Source organism: Alosa sapidissima, chromosome 4 (genome assembly GCF_018492685.1).
Source record: "Alosa sapidissima isolate fAloSap1 chromosome 4, fAloSap1.pri, whole genome shotgun sequence".
Taxonomy (NCBI): Eukaryota; Metazoa; Chordata; class Actinopteri; order Clupeiformes; family Clupeidae; genus Alosa; species Alosa sapidissima.
In genome coordinates, this window is record NC_055960.1 from 29,091,748 (window position 1) to 29,112,291 (window position 20,544).

Here is a 20,544-nt window from a genome sequence, read left to right on the forward strand (position 1 = left end):
AATTCATGCGACTAGGAATGAATGGGGCAATGGTGATTATCCTTTCAGGAACTAGAATGGGGCTATGGTGATGGGGACCTAAGCCAAAGACTGCTTAAATATTCAGATTGTTCTTCATCTCATGTTTCTTTCTATTGTTCCGTATATCCTATTCAGGATTAAATTAATTCATTACATTTCTGTCTCTTGAGTCTCTCTGGTAGAATTAGAAATGAATGGAACTATGGTGATTCTCCTTTCAGGAACTAGAAATGAATGGAACTATGGTGATTCTCCTTTCAGGAACTAGAAATGAATGGAACTATGGTGATTCTCCTTTCAGGAACTAGAAATGATTGTGGCTACGGTGATTCTCTTTTCAGGAACTACTGGCACAGGACCAGACTCATGCCCATGTGCACAACAGAACACTGTATCATCTCCTGGGCTTGTCATCGATGATGAGATTATGTTCTCTACGCTTCTAAGCTCTTTTGTTTGAAATACATCCGCACCAAAGTGTCTCATTATGAATAAAAGGTCAGACGCCCCAGTGGGCTGGTAAAAAATTGATCCTCCACAGACCCCTGAAGCTTTTATTCCCTGCTGTCATAAGACCACTGGTGATATTCACATTACATTACATAACACCCAATCAACGACCCACTTCCACAGAATACACCAGTTGACTGTGTGTGCTTTTAATGAGTCATCCATATGCCAACGTTAATCTGTCTTTAATGCCTGAAAACAGATGAGACAATCTAGTGATGCCAGCTACATAAGGATGAATGCTATTGGATGAGATTTTACTGTGAAAACACAAATGTTGACATATTATCACTGAAAACACTACAATTTCAAGAGCTAAAGATCTTTCTCTGTTGAAGTCATATGCATTTGCATATAATTGCATATAATAATGGTAAAAGTTTTCCTGGACAAGAACTAAAACAAAGATCAAATGACAACTGGTGGACATTTCACAATGTCCATTCTCACCATTTCCTGTGCAACGTCCTCGGGGACTTCTTTTTCTAGGTCAAAGGTGAACTCTATCGCCCCACTGTCCTTGTATTTCCCCTTCAGCTTCTTGGGGTCCTCAACCCACAGCCGCAGCGCAATCGATGACTTTTTCCCATCATCCTCCTCCGCGAGCTCCACTCTGACACCCGTATCCTCTGCAAAGAAGGCGTGGTTGAGGAGGTCTTTGATGGAGTACCTAGAAAAACGACGACATAAGAGCAGAGGATGTGGGCAGGAGATGGAATAACACTGCACACGGCAACTGCACAACACACAAAACATCAACACCGACAGACCCACACTGTAAATACTGGTGTTACGGTTACAACGCCAAGTGGGTCAGACTGTGAAAATTCCACTGCTCACAGCCCAGTTTATCTTTTACAGCCCAGTTCATCTTAAGCAGATTTCAAAGACTGAAATTAATAAGTACATCAACTACAAACTTCATGTGTACAAACAGACAAACAAACAAACAAACACACAAACAGGAAATAGCCCTAGGTACTCAGTAATGAATGCTTTAACACTGATCTAATTTTAATGGCAGAATGCACACGAGTGCCTAATTTGCCATAGCAACAGAGCATCATGCAGGCGAAGAGATTCAAGGCCCCGGGGCACAGACAGCTCTTTTTAACCTCTTTAACCTTTAACCTCTGTTCACCTCTCACCTCTCCTCTCGGTGGTGGCGGATACACTCGCCAATGATCTCCTTGATTTCTGGGACAGCAACCTTGCTGTAGCTGGCCGGTTTCACTCCCTGCGGGGACAAGCGCAGTGACAAGGACGACACAACATGTTGTGAGATATCTCTGTTAGGCTATTTTGCACATGTTGACACAAGTGTATACACACAAACACACACACACACACACACACACCAAGAATGAAACAATCCCTCAGGTTATAGATTGCACATGGTGTCAGAGTTTTTAATGGTTTAAAATGACCAAGCCATGACAATAAAGACTTAAAAGAAAGTGCCTCTTCGGTTTGATGCATGAAAATGCGGTTTGATGCATTAAAACTCATATTAAGCATGACACAATCTCTCGATTACAGAAACTCTGCATGCTCTCCATGTTCCAATATGTCACTATAGAGAAAAGCTTTCCCTTGAAAGCATTGCTGAACTAAAGTACACTCTAATTGATTACTGTATTGGTTTTACTTGGTGGCTAGGCTTTCCAAAAATAATATGAGGCTGAGGTAGAAATCACCTATCAACTCTAAAAGAAATCAGATAATGGCTTTGATGCTCTCTGTGGCAGATATATATGTTGAGACTAATTCTGGAATTTATGAATAATTACTGCCACTTGTCTACTTGTGTAGGCCTATTGGTCTAAGCCAGAGAAACAACTTAAAGGTGCACTATGAGTATTTCTGTTCATGTTCAAAGTAAATACCAAACAAAACGGAGCAAGGTCGCCCCTCCCCCCATGTACTAACGGCGCATCGTCATAAAGATACATTTATCTGCTAGCATTATATTCCAATGGAAAAGATAGCCAGTAGTCACATGTTGTTACACCTAGTTATTAATCACAGGACATTCCATCTTTTTACTAACACAACGGTTATGAAGAAATATAACTGATTGATGTCCATAGGTTTCCATTAACGTTATAGCCAAACAGTCATCTTTCCCCAAACCTTCCCCAAACCTAATCTGAACTAACACACAAACAGTGACGAGCTGGCATAACCTGGACTAACACACAGTGACGAGCTGGCCTAAACTGAACTAACACACAAACAATGACGAGCTGGCCTAAACTGAACTAACACACAAACAATGACGAGCTGGCCTAAACTGAACTAACACACAAACAATGATGAGCTGGCCTAAATTGAGCTAACACACAAACAGTGACGAGCTGGTTGGGTTGCTTGTCTGGTATACTCACACTGGTCACTTTGCGGTAGATCTGTGCAGCATTCTGGCACTCAGAGTACGGGTATTCGGATGTGGCCATCTCTAGCATGCACATCCCAAAGGCATACACATCCACAGCCTCATCATAGTGCTCCTCATACATCTCAGGAGCCATGAACTCAGGAGTACCTGAGATACGTGCACAAAGGAACAGACAAATCAAGTCATTATAATGCTGAAGAGATAACTCAGACTGCATTAAAGATGCTATATGTAAGAACAACCACTAGCGTTGGCATTGCAGTCCAAAATCCAAACATTTTAAGGCTGATCTGGCAATCCAAAGGTTGAAATGCTACTAGCTGTGCAATTGGTGAATTGGTGGAGGGTGGCGCGGCAGGCCAAAACACAAACTCAACACAAAGTTTGAATTGTGAATATCCTGGCTGCACCATTGTTGTCAGTGAAGCCAGTATTTAAAAATAACATGTTTCTTTAATCTCTGATGACATATTATGGTCATTTTATGATTTATTACAAATGTCTTACAACACATATAATGTGCAATATTGTGCATTTGAAGTAGTGTTCAGGCACCAAACTTTTATTTTAACAAGCAATAAAACCACAATAATCAATAGTCAATAATAGGAAAGAGTGTGTAGAGGCATATGATGGTTGTTGTAGAGGGTTTATGGGCAAAACCAGTAGAACGGGCTGCAACTGAACTATGTGGAAGAATCTGAGCAGTTTCCTCACTTTAGAGACGGCCAAGCAGCACTGCCAGATAGCTGCTTTCACTTGCAGTTAAGACCCATTCACACCAAAAACGATAACGATAACGATAACTATAAATAAATATCGTTCTCGTTAATATGAATGACGACGTTCACACATAAACTATAACGATAACGACATGAAGAACGATATCGTTGGGGATCACTTTCAGAGCGATTTTCACAACGATAAAATGCTAATAGCCAATCAGAACCCATCGAATTTTAGCCCTCACATTTATTAACACAATGAGAGACTTTGTTTATCGTTGTTCAGTGTGAACGCTTTTATCGTTATGGTTATAGTTATAGTTATCGTTATCGTTCTTGGTGTGAAATGATGTTTTATAAACAAAGTTCGGGTGGAGCCTTCGGGATGATTGACAGCAATTAACTCACCCACTGCCGCCGCAGGGTAGGCCTATTCAAGCCGACCTCCTTTTCCATACGTCACACGCTCCGACGTTCGCGAAATCATCCCCCCTCCTCCCCCTACTCCTCCATTTCACCAATTGCCCTGTTACTCATCCTCCTTACACAGGGGGGTGCAAGCGGTCATCGCTCTATCGCGATATCCGCTCCAGGCACTCCAGGACCACGGACAGCTACCTTGCCAAACACGCACTTCTCCCATACATTCTAGTCTAGCTGAAGCAATCATATAGAAGGGCGAACTAGTGAATGGGCCTTTATTCTTTGATCAGGGTGGCTTTACTCTGCACACTGCTCTGTTATTTCACCATTTTAATCTGCTATTTCTGCACAATATTGTGACTATCCATTTATAATAGGCACATTTACTTACATTTATAATAGGCACATTTACTTACATTTATAATAGGCACATTTACTTACATTTATAATAGGCACATTTACTTACATTTATAATAGGCATATAAATGGCATATTTACTTCAAAGTGACATAAAACATAAATCCCAAACTCAAGCATAGAACAACTATCTGAGAGTCTCATTTTGACAACATGTTTACTATTAATGATTTCTCCCACCAAGGAAATCACCATTTCATGCAATGTATTGGCAAAAAATTACTGTGAGTCTGTGCAGGAGAGAACAGTCTTCCTTACCAATGACGCTCTTGGCAAACGAAGCTCTCTTGAGCGTGGCCAGACCAAGATCCCCGATCTTCACCGAGCCAGTGGGCCCGGTGATGAAGATGTTGTCACACTTGAGGTCCCTGTGGATGATGGGAGGGCCCCTTGTGTGGAGGAAGTGGAGGCCCTTGAGGATCTGCCTGCACCAGCTCCTCAGCACTTTGGGCTTCATCACCTTGAACCGCTTCAGATAGCTACAGAAAACAGCAGAACAACACTTCAAACAGCATCAGCCACCTTCAAAACATCAAAGAGATGAATTTGACACCATTCTTGCATAAACCGTGCAGTTTGCCTTTTCATGCATTTTATTGTATCATGTGTTTCTTATGTAGTCAAACTTGCAGAGTTTCTTAATGTTCCGTTGCTCTTTTATTAAATAATCTGGAACTGCCGATAAATGCAAAAAATATAGGAACGCTCATAAGAATGTTGACACTCACGTCTTTAGTGTTCCTGAGGTCATGAGCTCTGTCACAAGGACAATGCACTTTTTCCCTTTAACAGGACACTCCCAAAAGTCATAGAATCGCACAATGTTGGGGTGCTGCAGTCCCTTGAGCATCTCCGCTTCCTCTTTGAATCTTTGTCTCTCTGCTTTGGACAGCTTGCGATCCTAAAGGAGATGCCAAAATGCACTGAATACACACACGCAAACAGTAAGACTCCTGATATGTGACTGATCATGATTTCATATCAACAGGGGATCTATTGCTCTGAATATTACCCAGTTTCCCAGAATGTCATTATTGAGGTCCTCGAGAACTTCCAACCCCAAGTAGTCTAGGGTCAGTGCAATTTGTTCATTCGTTCATTTCACAATGTATGCAATTCCTTTCTAGCCTGGAAAATCCAGGCCCTGATAATCTAGAAAGATTAAGGGTCTGGCAAAGAGCAATGTAATGGCCCAACTCGAGGGGCGGCAACAAGCATGCATTTAAAAATCTCACTGCACGCAATTGGATAACACTAGACCATGTTTACTCTGAATGATTTCGGACTTCGACGCAATCGGATAACACTACGACCAATGTGTACTGTCCTCCAACGTTGCAGCGCTATCTTAATCAGTTTAGCTGGTTCCCCGGAATGCAAGGGGAAAAAGTAACGTGCATCATTGCTCTTTGCCAGAGTGTTTCGCAGAGATAATTCCATTGTGCTCTCGCGAGAACTCTGGATTTCCAGGGTAATTCCATTCAGTCCCGAAACCTTAAATTTAATAAGAATTTTAAATTGCTTTAATGCTTTCTTCTCCCCTAATCTAGTTTCAGTGTGATTTGGACGAGACAGAGGAAGCTGTCAAAGAAAGTAGTTGGTTCAGTGTTAACACACGGAATGCAAATGGAAACATTTATCACCTCCATCTACTGGAACTGGCAAATATTCTAGAAATAGACTAAACAAGAAGCAGGTGTGCTCCAACTAAATTTGGGATGTGAACAAAGATCAGTTGTGATAGTCAAGCACATAGCCTTTTTACTGGATGCATTACGGGTCTAAGCCATCTTGATATACTAAACAAAACAGTTGATTAGTCAACACAATAAAAAAAAAAGCCATAATCAAACACACTGTGAAAAACTATGTCATTAGTGCACACATTTGTCACCGCAGCTACCGAAACTTTGGTAAAACCCACCATCAACACACCAGACATTCTGCTCATAGCTGTGAGGGGGATCTACATGTCACTCATAATATTTTCATCGAGGGGAATATAGGGTACTCAAGACAGCTATGCTGTTGGTTTGTGTATGCAACATAAGTGTTTTCAGACAGAATGTCCAAGTAAAGTCACAGCAGATGTCAAAGGCACAGTCAGTGGATGCTATGGACACAATATGCTGCAGACTTGCAGAACCCATAGCTGCACATAATAATAATAATAATAATAATAATAATAATAATACATTTTATTTGTTACATAGCGCCTTTCAAAGCACCCAAGGTCCGCTTTACAGAGTAAACAACATACAGCAGGTATGAAGACTATCACTGGCAAAGGCTGAGAGGAACCTCTATCATAATGCTATGTTTTTTTTTTAAATAAACTTTTTAAAAACATATATAATCTTTATAATTTGTAACTTGTCAAGTCCTTTTATTTCTATAACTTGAAATATGGCAGATGAAAGCACACTGGGTCAACTGCCTTTGTTTTTCCTGCAGATATAGCTTTGTCAAACAAATCTAAGACAACTTATCTTGGTTATGATTAAAGCAGCGCTATGTTGACCTAGTATCAATCTTTATGATATGTTTTATGGATATAGCTGGGTTTTTTTATAACATCGTCAAATTATAAAGACGGTTTTGCTGTTGGTCTTGCAAGTCTGTTAGATTTGATTTGTTTTGTTAGATTAGTTAGATTAGATTCAACTTTACTGTCATATTGCAAGTCTGTTGGCTTGTTAGCCCTTTAGTTTTTGACAACTCTGTTTTAAACTCTGGATTTATCACTGTATTAGCAAACCCATCGGAGGACGCATCCTACTCTCACTGATGTAGCAGTTATAGCGGAGTTGGTACTGGCTAATACATAAGCAGCATTTACTTATTTCACAGAGCATGACAAAATTGAAAATAAATTATTTCAAATAATCTAATCACTTAGTGATTTGATTTCATTCATTTAACTGTTTTAATGAGTTGATTCCATGTATTTAGTTATTTCACATTTTAAGGACCAAGTATACAATGACAATATAATTGGCAAAGATGTAGCCTACTGTTTCAATGATCATCAAGCAATGCTAGCCTAAAAAGGGATAAAGGCCACTAAGGTGAGATCTAAAATGAATGGACAGAGACACATGCTGCTCTTCTGGTTGGTCTAGCAAGTTATACCAGAGGGCGCTACTGATACCCCTCAGGAGGTGTGATCAGATGGTCACCACTCTCCTCCTGGAGGTGACTGGGTTTCTTCGGATCAATACCTTAGCCCTAGGGTGCCCATACTGCTGTTGTATAAATACAATGTGCTGACGGAGGGAGCTTTTTACATCTACCCTGACCCCAGCAAAGGCCACACCCCGCTGCCGCGTCATCGGCCTGGAGCAAACGGCATGATGTTTCAAACTAAAAAAAGACTTGAGACAAGAAACCCATGTCCTGCGGGAACATGTGTCACGGGATGACATGCCACATCTTGCTTTCTCCTGAACTAAATCACACACAATCCAATGGTCTGTCCCGACTCCTGCCCCAGAACACACACACACACACACACACACACAGAGAGAGAGAGAGAGAGACACACACACCACACACACACACACACACAATCCAATGGTCTGTCCCGACTCCTGCCCCAGAACACACACACACACACACACACACACACACACACACAGAGAGAGAGAGAGAGACACACACCACACACACACACACACACAAAATCCAATGGTCTGTCCCAACTCCTGCCCCAGCACACGGTGACCAGGAGCCACATTACTCAGCTCGGCCAGACACGCCGCCTCACATAACCTCCGCCGCTGGCACCGACACAAATCTGACAAATCCATATAAACGGCACACAGAGAGAGTGTGTAAGCTATGTCTGCACTCAGCATAGATAGATAGATAGATAGATAGATAGATAGATAACCCATAATTACAACAACGAGTACACAAAATAAAATACGCTACAGATGTGTAAAGTCTTCCATCTACCTATCTTAAGATCAAACTCATAGGCTTTCTTAAAGATATCTGATCCTTTGTCTCAGTGCAATTTGACAATCATTCACTGGCACAGGGTGGAGGTAGATAGATAGATAGATAGATAGATAGATAGATAGATAGATACTTTATTGATCCCCAGGGGAAATTCAATGTCTCAGCAGCATACATACAACACAAACACATTCTTTAACAGCAGAAAGAGTAATTAAAGTATATAATATAAAAACACAACTAAGCAATAAGGACAGTAGAAGATAAAGAATATGCTAAATATACTAAAATACAAATTATACTAACTAAACTTAAATACAATATATAAAAATATACTAAAATACAAATTACAAAAATACAAATTATACTAACTAACACTTAATCTAAATCAATTCTAAAAACAGTATCCACATAGTGGTGATGGAGGTGCAGCCTCTGCACAGATAATTCTCCCTCCCTTTTCAGCCCACTGCGACTGTTTCAGAGGAGCATCACCGTGCCCAGGGAACAGGCCTCTAGCCAAATAACGCAAAAAAGTCTGAGGGACGCCAGGAGCTGCAGCAGCAACCATGGAGACTGGTGCATTCATTAGCTCAGCGCAGCACAGCGTCCATACTGACAGGGTGGACGGACGGAGCCGGGTGGGAGGCCCGGCGTCTGTAATCGGCGTCTGTAATCTGTCAGACTAGGATTTCCCTTTTTTACTGTAATCCTTATCCACGCTTCCATTCTAAAGGAGACCAGTGTAACATGAGGACAAGCAGCATCCAGTCAATAGCAAGAAGAAACTGAGCCAGCCTTATCCTTAAACAACCCCAACTCTCCCGGGGAGCATCTGTGAGTGTGTGCACGTGCTCGTCTCTCCCTCCCTCTCTTTCTCTCTCTCCCTCCCTCCCTCTCTTTCTTTCTCTCTCCTTCTTTCTCTCTCGCGCGCTTCTCGTTGCAGATTTAGGAGGCTGCGTCAGCAGTCCCTCCACCCTACCCCACCCCGCCCAGACAGACCTACACAGAGGATGTAGAGTGCAATCATTCACACCCAGCTCAGATCCACCATCACAGACAACTGCCGCAGATCATGAAGAAGCCACATTCTCATTTAGAAGCCTGATTTACCACACAATTTATATATGTTGGGTTCTCAGAGATTTCTGCATAAATCTATCTGTTGCATGTCTCTCAATACACTGCTGAGGTGTGCACAGTTACATTACAAACCACGAGCAGGGTGTTGAGCCTTGTGCAGTTCCCATTCTCCACCCCCCCCAACCCCTCCACACACACACACACACACACACACACACACCAAAGGACAAGGCCTTGTCTACATAGAAACCGGTATTGCCGAGTCATCAGACTGACTTCATCATCACCTCCATTTCAGAGGCGCGAGGAGGCTGTGGATCCGTACTGTAGGGCTCCAGGAGGGAGGAGGGGGTGGAAGCTGAGCGCGCGGCGAGGAAGCCGTTAGCAACCGCATTTACACGACAAGAGGAGTACACAGACTCAGGAGCCACTCTATCTCTGGATGCAGTGTGAAGCAGAACAGAAACAAACCATCTGGCATCTGTGCAAATGAAATTCAAATAAGACCCCCCCAAAAAATTATAATAAATTCACAGTATGACAAAATAGCACACCGAAACTGATTCTGTGAATGACTGTCTCAGCTTCTTACCAAAGTAAAGTACATAAGCAAATAATTATTACATTAGTACATAATTTCCCATTATATGACACAGTATTTTCCCATCACAAAGCATTTTACACCATGACTCAAACAAATCACGTTTCCAGTCCCCACATTATCTATTCATAATATCTAATGTATAATGCTAAAACTGTGAGACAATGACTATAACTGTTTCCCTTTGTCTCTGTGTGTGATAGATAGAAATCGAATATGAAAGAGTGAAATAAGGTGTACTGAGGAATCTGTTCGACATCTGGAGCCCTTCTCCCACTCAGTGGCACACTTCCTCTCTGGGCCAAATGGGGAGGGCCCTGATCTCACACCGGCAGAGACCTCCCTGGGGACAAGGGACAGGCAGCCTGGGCGTCAGGTGCTCCATCAGTTCTGACACCAGCACTCCTCCCCCACTCAAAAAACTGCAGCCTCCACCCTAATCCCAGAATCTAAAGATCACCCCCAGTTTACAGCCTCAGAAATCCTGTGACCTTGCCTTTTCAACTGACATTACTGATGTTTACGTAGAATTTATATCTACTGTTTTGAATTCTGCTACAGTATGTATACTTTATTTTTAGTCCAGGTTCTGGATATTTTTATTGGAGGTGCTTAGTGATTCTTGATTATCTCTGTGGACACGCTGTCTTTAATCTGAAGTCTAGACTATGATTTCCTTGATGTCTATCACAAAAGCCCAAACTGATTGACAGTACTGTCCTGCATTAAGCTTTATCAAGTGCTGTTTGATAAACTCTTTGTATTGTTGCTTTCATTTGCAACATTCATTCCCTGAACAAGATTTGAGTGTGCACTATGAAGATGAATTTTCATTCCTTGAAAAACAATGATCACTTTTATGACTATTCTGGACGGCATTCACCACAGGCACAGACCAGACCAGTGTCACAGACCAGACACAGACCAGAGTAACAGACCAGACCAGTGTCACAAACCAGACACAGATGCAGATTAGTGTCACAGACCAGACACAGATGCAGACCAGTGTCCTTATTGAATGGTCACTCCAGTGCTTTTCTATTCCAGTCCTGCATACTGGAAGGTGTGCCACTCATTACGAGCCCTGAATGCTGTTGAGGCCACCCAACCTCTGATCGGCAAAAACGGGAGTGGTCTTTGGACTCAGAAAGTACACCATCAGCTCTTTGTGTTGTATCCAAAACACCTCAGTCAGCTGCACAAGTGTCACAACTGGTTGAAATTATCCTGAAATAAGGACCTCACATTCTGCCTGCTGAATTATTAAATGAGAAACCGATATTCATTAACCATATCAAATCCTGCTTCATGCCCATGCTTGATTAAAAACATAGCTACTTCCTCAATATCTTTCTTCATACATACACATAGCAAGACTCTTAGGTTGTGAGATTTCCAGATGTAAGCCCTGTGTTCTCAACGGGATGTATGTTGTAACCTAATATCATTTAGTTTCCTCTACTCTCCTAGGCTACATTCAATTAGCACTGGAACATATGGCAACACAGACTGCACTGATGATAAACTACATCTAGTCATCTTAGTCATATACCACTTTAACCGGGTATGGGTACAAGGGAATGTAATTGCCACATTTATCAAAATTAAAGTGTAGATATTTATCATGCTGTGAAAACACTATTGCATGGACAGCGGCACCGGTACCCCTCCCCCTCCTTTAGCCACACTAAGCATGAGCCACACACCCTGCACATTTCTCTAGGGAATGCTGGAACAACACCAAGCCAGAGTGCAACAGCAACAACCCTGCCTCGGCTAAGATGCATGGCTCACTCCTCTGCTTTACCCTGCCCTAACCTGGAACCCCTGAAAAGGGCGAGGCTATAATTCTTTCCCAGTTATAAGGTCATATCTGATGCTCAACCAAACTCCTCATAAAAAACAACTGAGAGTGAGAGAGCCCTGACCAATAAGGGTCTCCTTGGTATAACCAGCATGTAATAGCTATTGCATATAGGAACAACCGGCATACTTCCTGTGTGGAGCCAGACAACTAGTTTGGAAAGTTTCGCTCAGCAACTGTCCTCTGCAAATGTCACCGGTAATATCCTGGTGGAGGCATGGTACTAAAGCTCATGTCCGGTTGATGATTCCTTCCTTAAAGGAAAATAGGCGATTTTTCACCATGATTTTAAAGATGCCCCCAGAGTGTGGCACTGTAGCTGCCTTGTTGCTCTAGCTGTTGGCTGCAGCAACTCAGCTAGATATCATTTTTTAAAGACAGTACTCAGTGACCTCCAGAAACGGATATCTATGTGAAAAATGACTGGAATTCTTCTTCAATAGACCTGACAAAAATACAAATAATATCAGCTTAGTACTGCTTTTCTGGCATGTCATTGGGGTTGTCATGGATACTACAGATGAGCCATAATGCAGATGTTTGTGTTTTTGAGTGAACAGATCGCAGCTTGATGGACACAAACCATGCTGCTCGTCTCCGCATCCTGAAGTAAAAATACCCTCAGCTCTCAGACACGGTTGGACAGAAGCCACACTGCTCCCCCATCTCATCTGTAAGAGCAGCGTCTGATTGGTCGGCGACTGTGAGTGGTGTTTGGGATGCTGAGTCTTATTGGCTCGACCACTGTCCTGATCTGATCCTGGTGGCCCAGACCCTCAGGGGAACACATTGGGTCAGGCGAGGAAATCAGCAGCATCAAGCACACAAAAAGAAATCTGATGCAATGGCTCCATCTTTTAGTTCTACTCTCCTTAAGCTTGAATTTGGTGGACTCGGGTTTCAGAGACCTTTCATGTGATGTGATCTCATCTCCTCTGAAGGGTAACTGAAGAACTGTCACTGCAGAGACTGTGGTGCATGCTTGTTTCATTAGGAGGCCTCAGACACACACACACACACACACACACACACACACACACACATAAATAATTGATCAAACCTAAGTGGCACATTCCGGATGTATTTGAACTGATCAGAGTTGAATTATGTCTGAGTAGAAACCTGGAAGCCAACAAACTAAGCACAGAAATTGCTGTATGATATTTGGATGTTACTCTCTTGTTGTCTGCCAAATGAATACATGTAAATGTAATGTAAATATTCCTGCCTGATTCACATGTTTAAATAGATTGGACAAATCCACATTGAGGATAAAAGCAGCTCAGACATCTTACAAACTTCGTAATAAGATAGCTTCAAGGTTATAAATTGTAGCCTACAATAACTTTACATAGTAGGTTGGTGAAGTTGCAATGTGATGCTGAATATCATTTTCGCTTTTTGCCTTTTTAGAAATGTTGTTCTTCAGTTACACAGTTACTATGATATATTGTAGATAATTTTCTGGCAATGTAGTGAGCCTCACAGGAGCACTAAACTGTAATACCACATCATTGTGGTGGGCAACGTCTCAAGCTAGTTTCATATTGTGAGACACTTTGTGATTTCCACTCCTGAGCATTATGATTGTACAAATAGGTTCTTTTAATGATTAGCAGGCTATTACAAAAGAGTTACTTACCTGAAGTTCACACCACGCCACTTCAACCCATGTTTCTGTGTCTAGGCCCTTGTAAACAGTTTTAAAGGAACCCCGTCCCAGCTCTATGTCAAACTTGAGAAACCTTCCGCCAGGTGATGTAGAGACGGCTTTCATCTCGGCTTCCTCCTCATTTTCATCGCTTCCCGCTTTCCCAGTGGTTCTGAGCTGTTCTGGGGATGCAGTTTCCGTCTTTTGCTCCGCTGGAGCCTTGTCTTTATCATCCTCCGCACTGGTACTTTCTGTAGCGCTGCCTCTCTGTCCAACCTGACTTTCGGTGCTCGAGCTTTCATGAAAGCCAACGCGTGCAACTCTAGTCCTATCCACAATGGTGCGTAAGTGAACGCTGACGATCGGACTGCTGGTATCACATTCTGACGCATCAAAGGCTTGATCCTCTGATTCGGAGAACCACAAACTCCTCCGTATGAACCTCTGGCGGACCAGTCCATGGTAATCCGATAAGGGATACGCACTGGGATCACTTGCCCCCTGTACTCGTAGCGCTGCGCCAGGGTCCATGTTGACTTTGCAATCATCACCGTTCACGTAAACAGAGCGCGAGTTCATGTCAGAGTCTAGGTTGGGAACAGAGGAGAATGCGCATCCTAGAGGCGGCTCCGAGCCGGACCCTGGCCCTGAATCCATCTCATGTGAATTTTTAAATACTTATCTATGACACTCAATGACTGCTTTTATCATGGTTCGTCCTGAGCCGGAAGAATGGAGGATACCTGCTATGTCCGTTTGCTCTGACGCAGTTTGGCTTCATTTGCAGGCTATCCTGTCAGCAAATTCACATCAATTAACCTGCTGTGTTTTTCATTCCAAAGCAGCATCAGCGACAAAAACGACGGGCGACGTTCATCTCCTTCCAATTGGCCTACAATTCCACACAGCTAGCTAATATGACCTCGCAGTACTGTTGCGCCAGCATCTTAAAATGACATTTTGGTATATTTTACCAACCTCTAGTCCAAGTGACAGGCCTATACTTGACATTTCATTTTTGTAAACATCCAAAGAAATGCCGTCTCTTCCCTCCATTCCCGTGCATGGGCTAGCTTTGCCACTATCACAATTGTAGTTGACAGAGGTGGTTACGTCGCTCATTAATCCCTCAGACAGCTCGTCATAAAACTATCAAGTGCGCAGCTGTGACCCGACATAATCTCAGTTGCTAACACGACTCGCATTCATATAAACCTAGTAATGTCAAAAGAATTCAGAATTCCTAACATCATTATTTACCGTACAGTCACCTAAATCCGCATCGCAGAAACTTAGGCACAACCTTTGTGTAGACAAGTACATCTGGCTGATATCCGAGGTTTGGTGCTGAAGCGTGGATAAGATTATTCACTCACTGCGGCAATGCTTCTCCCGGTGAATATAAACCGTTGCCGATTCTGACACTAGGCTACCCTGCTAGAAATAGAAAGACTTCTTCTGTTGATATGCTAAATCCTAACGATGACACACGGTCCTGCTATCGTTGTCTTTTTAACACCAGGCCCCACGCCCCTAGCAACAATATGCATCCAATAAAGGCGCAGGTTTCAGTGGCACCTTCATCCTCTGAGCCTGGGGTCGTCACGGACCACACCACACGCAGCGTCCCGCCCAGCTCCTGCGTGACGCCAAGGCTGCTGAAGGACGCGCATCAACGTGCAGGACATCCCTGCACAGGACAGAAGTGTAGCGTCAGGGGAAAGGTAACGGGGAGATGATTGGTTGTCATTTAATCAAAGAGCCTATGATGGTACTCTTCAGAGGAAATAAGACTAAAAAATGACAGTTACAATATTGGCAAATTTTGATTAAGCAAAAGTCATATAGCATATTTAACAATTTCCAACGACATGTCCGCTACATAAAATAATTATAGAGATTGTGTTCACGTGGGTGTTAAATATTTCAAGGCATATGCTCTGTATAGGACAGATGAATGATACATGACGGTGCTGTTTTACCCTTCCTTCTGGATGAACTACTGCTCCCTCTACTGGACATCAGGCTTCATAGCACCATTTAAACCTATTCCTGCGCTTATTCAGGAGTTTGAACGTTTCCTATTTTCATCATTACCATTGGGAGAACACCTGTTCTGTGTTATCTAAATAATTATATTAATTTGTAAAGCTGACTGATTAATATAGTCTTATCAGACTACAGCTCACTGTAGTGTATTTTTGTCATGTCATCTAACTATCTGGCAGAGGTGGAAAGTAACGAAATACATTTACTCACCCATTACTGTATTGAGTAGTTTTTCTGTGTATTTTGTATTTTTTAAGTAGTTTATAAAATCGGTATTTTAAATTTTACTTGATTACATTTTGAGTGAAGTATTCGCTACATAAAAAATCCCATCCGTTACTTGAGTAAAAAAAAAAAGTTAAGACTAAAGAAAACAGAAAGGGAGAGAAAAAATCGCGCCCTAAACCACTAGCCTAGTGATAATGATCAGCATGTAGCCTACAACAGGACATGAATCAAGCTGGCGCCATGCAGTCTTTCTGAAAGTGATGGAGATGGAGCTGGATCACGAGATGCATCAGATTACATGTGTAGCCTAACCTATGAAAGTGTATTTTCCACTATTTCAATAGGTTGTCTCAGTTCGTTTTAGCACTAATGATAGCGGAGATATTCAAGCAAACACCATAGGATTTCGTGTTTTGACGTTCGTGCTCACCTTTCTTTGGAAAGAAGTTTATTAGCAGTTGTTTCCCCTCATTTTGATGTCTCTCTTTTTAGTAACCTGACTTGGCTTTCTTGGAGAAAACATTGGACCAGCAGCACAACAATTAGCGGTCCACTAGCATGCTCAACTAAATAAACAAAAGATAGACTACCTTATGAATCGTGCAGGCGGACTAAACCATTTAGCTCTTTAGCAAGGGAGAGTGAGAGTGACCTTAGACAGTTTTCACTATGTTTTGTATACAAAATCCAGTCAGTCAAACTTTAAATTTCGTCTGACATTCATTTTGACATTTATGAAGTTAAAATATTCAGGTAAAATAAATATATGGTGGATATATATATATATTACAAAAAAAGCCTTACAAACAAAGGCTTTTCCACAAAGTATTGAAGAAATTTCAGTGCACGTTCAATACTTTTTTCCTGTGTCATTCCACTTTAATACACATAACTCTTATGTTTGGATTTTTTATATGTGTGTTAATATAATGTGTGGTGAAAATTTCGAATAGACTCACTGGAAGTTTAAGCTAATTACTGGGGGAAAAAAAAAAAAAAAAAAAATATATATATATATATATACTACAATATACACTATACTAACCAAGCTTATTTGCACAGATAGAAAGGATAACTACTCTAACTACTTACAGATTCCAGCTCGTTCCTTCCATTTCCTTGCCTTCCTTGCCTTCCGTGCTTTTTCTTAGCTTGTTCAATACTTTTTCCCTGTGTTATTCCACTTCATTACACATGACTCTACTTATGGAGTTGTTTGGATTTTTTATGTGTGGATTACCTGAGTTATTACTAATGCCTGGTGAAAATGTTGTACCCCCCGTATTCCACTTTTCAAGGGCCCTCTCCTCCATTGGGGCCCTATACTTCCCACTCTCCCCCCCAGTTTGACACCCTTTAATCTGCTGAACCTTCTGCTCGTTTCCAAATATAAAAAAAACTCTCTGCAACTCAACATTGGCCTGCCTGCCTCAGCTGCCTGTGAGGGGTTTTTCAGTTGTGCTGGATTACTGTTCACTGAAAAGCGACGCAAGGATGAGTGCAACTAACTTTAATCAACTACTGCTCTTAAAGGAGAACTCCGGTGATTTTTCACATAGATCTCCATTTCTCAACATCACCGAGTACTGTCGGTATGAACAAAACTGAATATGGAGCATGAATGTGGCTGCCTTAGCTGCTGGCTGCAGCAACTCGAGCTAGGACCAAAGTCCTTTTCAGGCAAGTACCTCCTCTCGGCGGCCATATTGCAACACTTTTTGGGCACTTATCGTGCATCTATTTCGGCAGAAATGCGTGTGCGTAAGGCTTGACGACACCAATCTTGCTCCAGCAGCGAAATCACAACAGATGATTGGCACGATGTCTTCACAGCACACCACATGATTGGCTCAATGTATTTTACAACACACCACATGATTGGCTCAATGTATTCACATGTCAACGTTTTGCCGCGAAAGGGTTGTGATATTTGTAGACAACTGACTAACCCCATGCATTACTATGGAGGATTTTTTGAGTGCTGTATCTCCTCATTAGAAAGTCTCTGGTAAAACTGGTTGTTCTGGTACCCACCCCCCCCCCCCCCCCCCAAAAAAAAAAAGTAACTAAGTAACTTTTACTTAAAGTACATTTTAAATGAACTACTTTTTACTTTTACTTAAGTACATTTTCAGATCGGTATTTTAACTTGTACTTGAGTAATATTTCATCAAGGTATTGGTACTTTTACTTGAGTACAATATTTTCGTACTTTTTCCACCTCTGCTATCTGGCTTGGACCAAAGCAAAGGTATCACTCATTCTAATTTTCCCCATAATAAAAAAAATCTGTCTGATAATTGGCTATGCTAGGTCTGATTTGGTCTGTTTATAGACCAGATTAAAAAAGAAATAAAAAAAGTAATATTATATCATCATCATCATCATCCGCCTACAGAGTAGAGGTATTCTTACTGGGAGAATGGTGCACTGTAACTTAAGTTTCAACATCTCCAAATCCAAGGAAATGGTAGTAGACTTCCGTAAAAATAGAAACAGGCTTTCACCTCTGATCATCACTGACCAAGCCGTAGAGTGGGTGAACAGTTTCAAGTTCCTGGGTACCACCATCTCCTCCAACCTCAAATGGGACCTTACTGTAAAACACATTGTGAAGAAGGCTCACCAGCGTCTGTTCTTCCTTCACCAACTGAGGAAATTCAAGGTGTCTAAGGCTGGGATGAGGGACTTATACAGAGCTGTGATAGAGTGTTCTCACATTCTCTGTCACAGTCTGGTTTGGTAACTGCTCAGCCGACGACAAGAGGGCGCTAAATAGGGTTGTCAGAACAGCTTCAAAAATCTTAGGGCAGGACCCCCTGACATCAAGGACATATATAACACCCGACTGCTTAAAATGGGAGGGAAAATAGTCAGGGACTCCTCCCATCCTGCCAATGCCCTATTCACCCCTCTTCCTTCAGGGAAAAGGTTTAAAAGCATCACAGCCAGAACTTCACGATTCACCAATAGTACATATCCCCAGACAGCAAGAGCCCTCAAAACCCATCATCCCAGAGTATCTGATCTGCACAGTACCTGGTTACGTCCTCCTCTGAGTCGGTTTTAAGGTACTACCACCACTGCTTTGTTTTATTTATGTTTTTTATTTTGTTTTATTGTGTAAGTAGTTTATTTAACTATAGGGCTCCAAACCCTCCTGTATTTTATCCATTTGCATTTTATTCTGTCCTCTGCATAGATGTCTTGTGCTGTGTATGTTGTCTTACTGTATGTTTTGTCTCTCTGTACTGTATGAGCCTAAGCACTAAACCAAACTCCAGGCGATGTTCCATCGCACTGGCAATAAAGCATTGACTTGATCATCTTCAGGGGCGCTGTTAGAAAATGTGGCCGCTGTTAGAAAATCTGGGCCCCCTAAAATGCTAGGGGGTCTGGGGGCATTTGATAAATTGAGACTTAAAATTAGGGCTGTCAATCGATTAAAAAAAATAATCTAATTAATTACATACTCTGTGATTAATTCATCTAAATTAATCACATATATAATTTTTGCTGTGAAAGTATTTTAAATATTTAAATTCAAATGAATCATTGAATAATCAGCATTAGTGACATTAAAGTTCAAAAACTCTTTTATTATTATTTTCACTGTTCAAATAATGGCCATAATAATCTATGATATGACCTAATATGCTGAGGAAATAAATTCAACAGTGCTTCGGGAAGAAGTTTTTTTTTCACATACAAGGCATTTCAGGGCACAGATATAACCTAGGGGACACAATGAAAATAAATTAACACTCCCCTCAATGTCAACACTTATTTCTTTGCATTGATGTGCGACTATAGAGTTGATGAACTCCGGTGATATGCAAATTCCTTGCTGCAGACATTGCAGAGGACTTTATTTTCAACACTTTATTTTTATCAACACCATCAGGCCATTTTTTAAAAGTAAATGTTCCAATCAATGATCCAGGCAGCACATTTTCTTCTCTCTCCTTTATTTTACAGTCTACTTTTTACTGACTAGAACGACTCGGGGTCAAAGGTCATACGGAATCGATTAATCTGCACTAATTTTTTTAATCAGTTATTTTTTCTCAAATTAATTAATCGAAATTAATCAGTTATTTTGACAGCCCTACTTAAAATATATAATATTCATTGTTTATAGCATACAGCCAATAAAAACCTACACTGGTATTACACATTTTTTATAACACGATTTTAAGCAGGTTTAGTTTGATCTCTTCACATAGATAAAGACAACATTAATAGAGTAACTGCTGAGCAAAGGCTAGCAGCTTTGAATAATGTAAAAGTGACACCTGTTAAACTCACCTCAGCATGACATCTACTGAGGGCAGAAGAATTGAAATACACCCAAAGCTGAAAACCCTTGAGAGGAAGCTATAGAAACATGAAACTAGATGTCAGACCTACGTGACTACATGCATAGACTATGTGCACAAAATGAAAGCAATCACAGAACCGCAGCCTTTCTATGTGTGTGTGTGTGTGTGTGTGTGTGTGTGTGTGTGTGTGTGTGTGTGTGTGTGTGTGTGTGTGTGCATGCGTGCGTGCGCGTGTGTGTGTGTAAGAGACTGTATATCTTGTCACTATTCCTCTAAGTCCTCTAACTTACAA

General features: G+C 41.5%; 1 protein-coding gene across 10 annotated transcripts in view; it reads right to left on the reverse strand.

Moving 5' to 3' along the window:
- wnk2 (WNK lysine deficient protein kinase 2) overlaps nt 1–18,496 on the reverse strand; it is a 41,278-nt gene extending 22,782 nt beyond the window's left edge. For 5 of the 10 annotated variants that reach the window (XM_042088235.1, XM_042088238.1, XM_042088234.1 and 2 more), the window contains exons 1-6: nt 13,645–15,324; nt 5,223–5,395; nt 4,753–4,973; nt 2,919–3,076; nt 1,680–1,768; nt 982–1,201 (exon numbers count right to left, since the gene is read on the reverse strand). In XM_042088235.1, the coding sequence (XP_041944169.1) occupies nt 982–1,201; nt 1,680–1,768; nt 2,919–3,076; nt 4,753–4,973; nt 5,223–5,395; nt 13,645–14,310 (1,527 nt within the window). In that variant the 5' untranslated portion in view covers nt 14,311–15,324. Of the gene's footprint in view, nt 1–981; nt 1,202–1,679; nt 1,769–2,918; nt 3,077–4,752; nt 4,974–5,222; nt 5,396–13,644; nt 15,344–18,437 lie in introns of those variants that run through there. The other 5 variants (XM_042088239.1, XM_042088237.1, XM_042088236.1 and 2 more) reach the window with 2 other exon arrangements.
- Between the last annotated feature and the right edge of the window lie 2,048 nt (nt 18,497–20,544).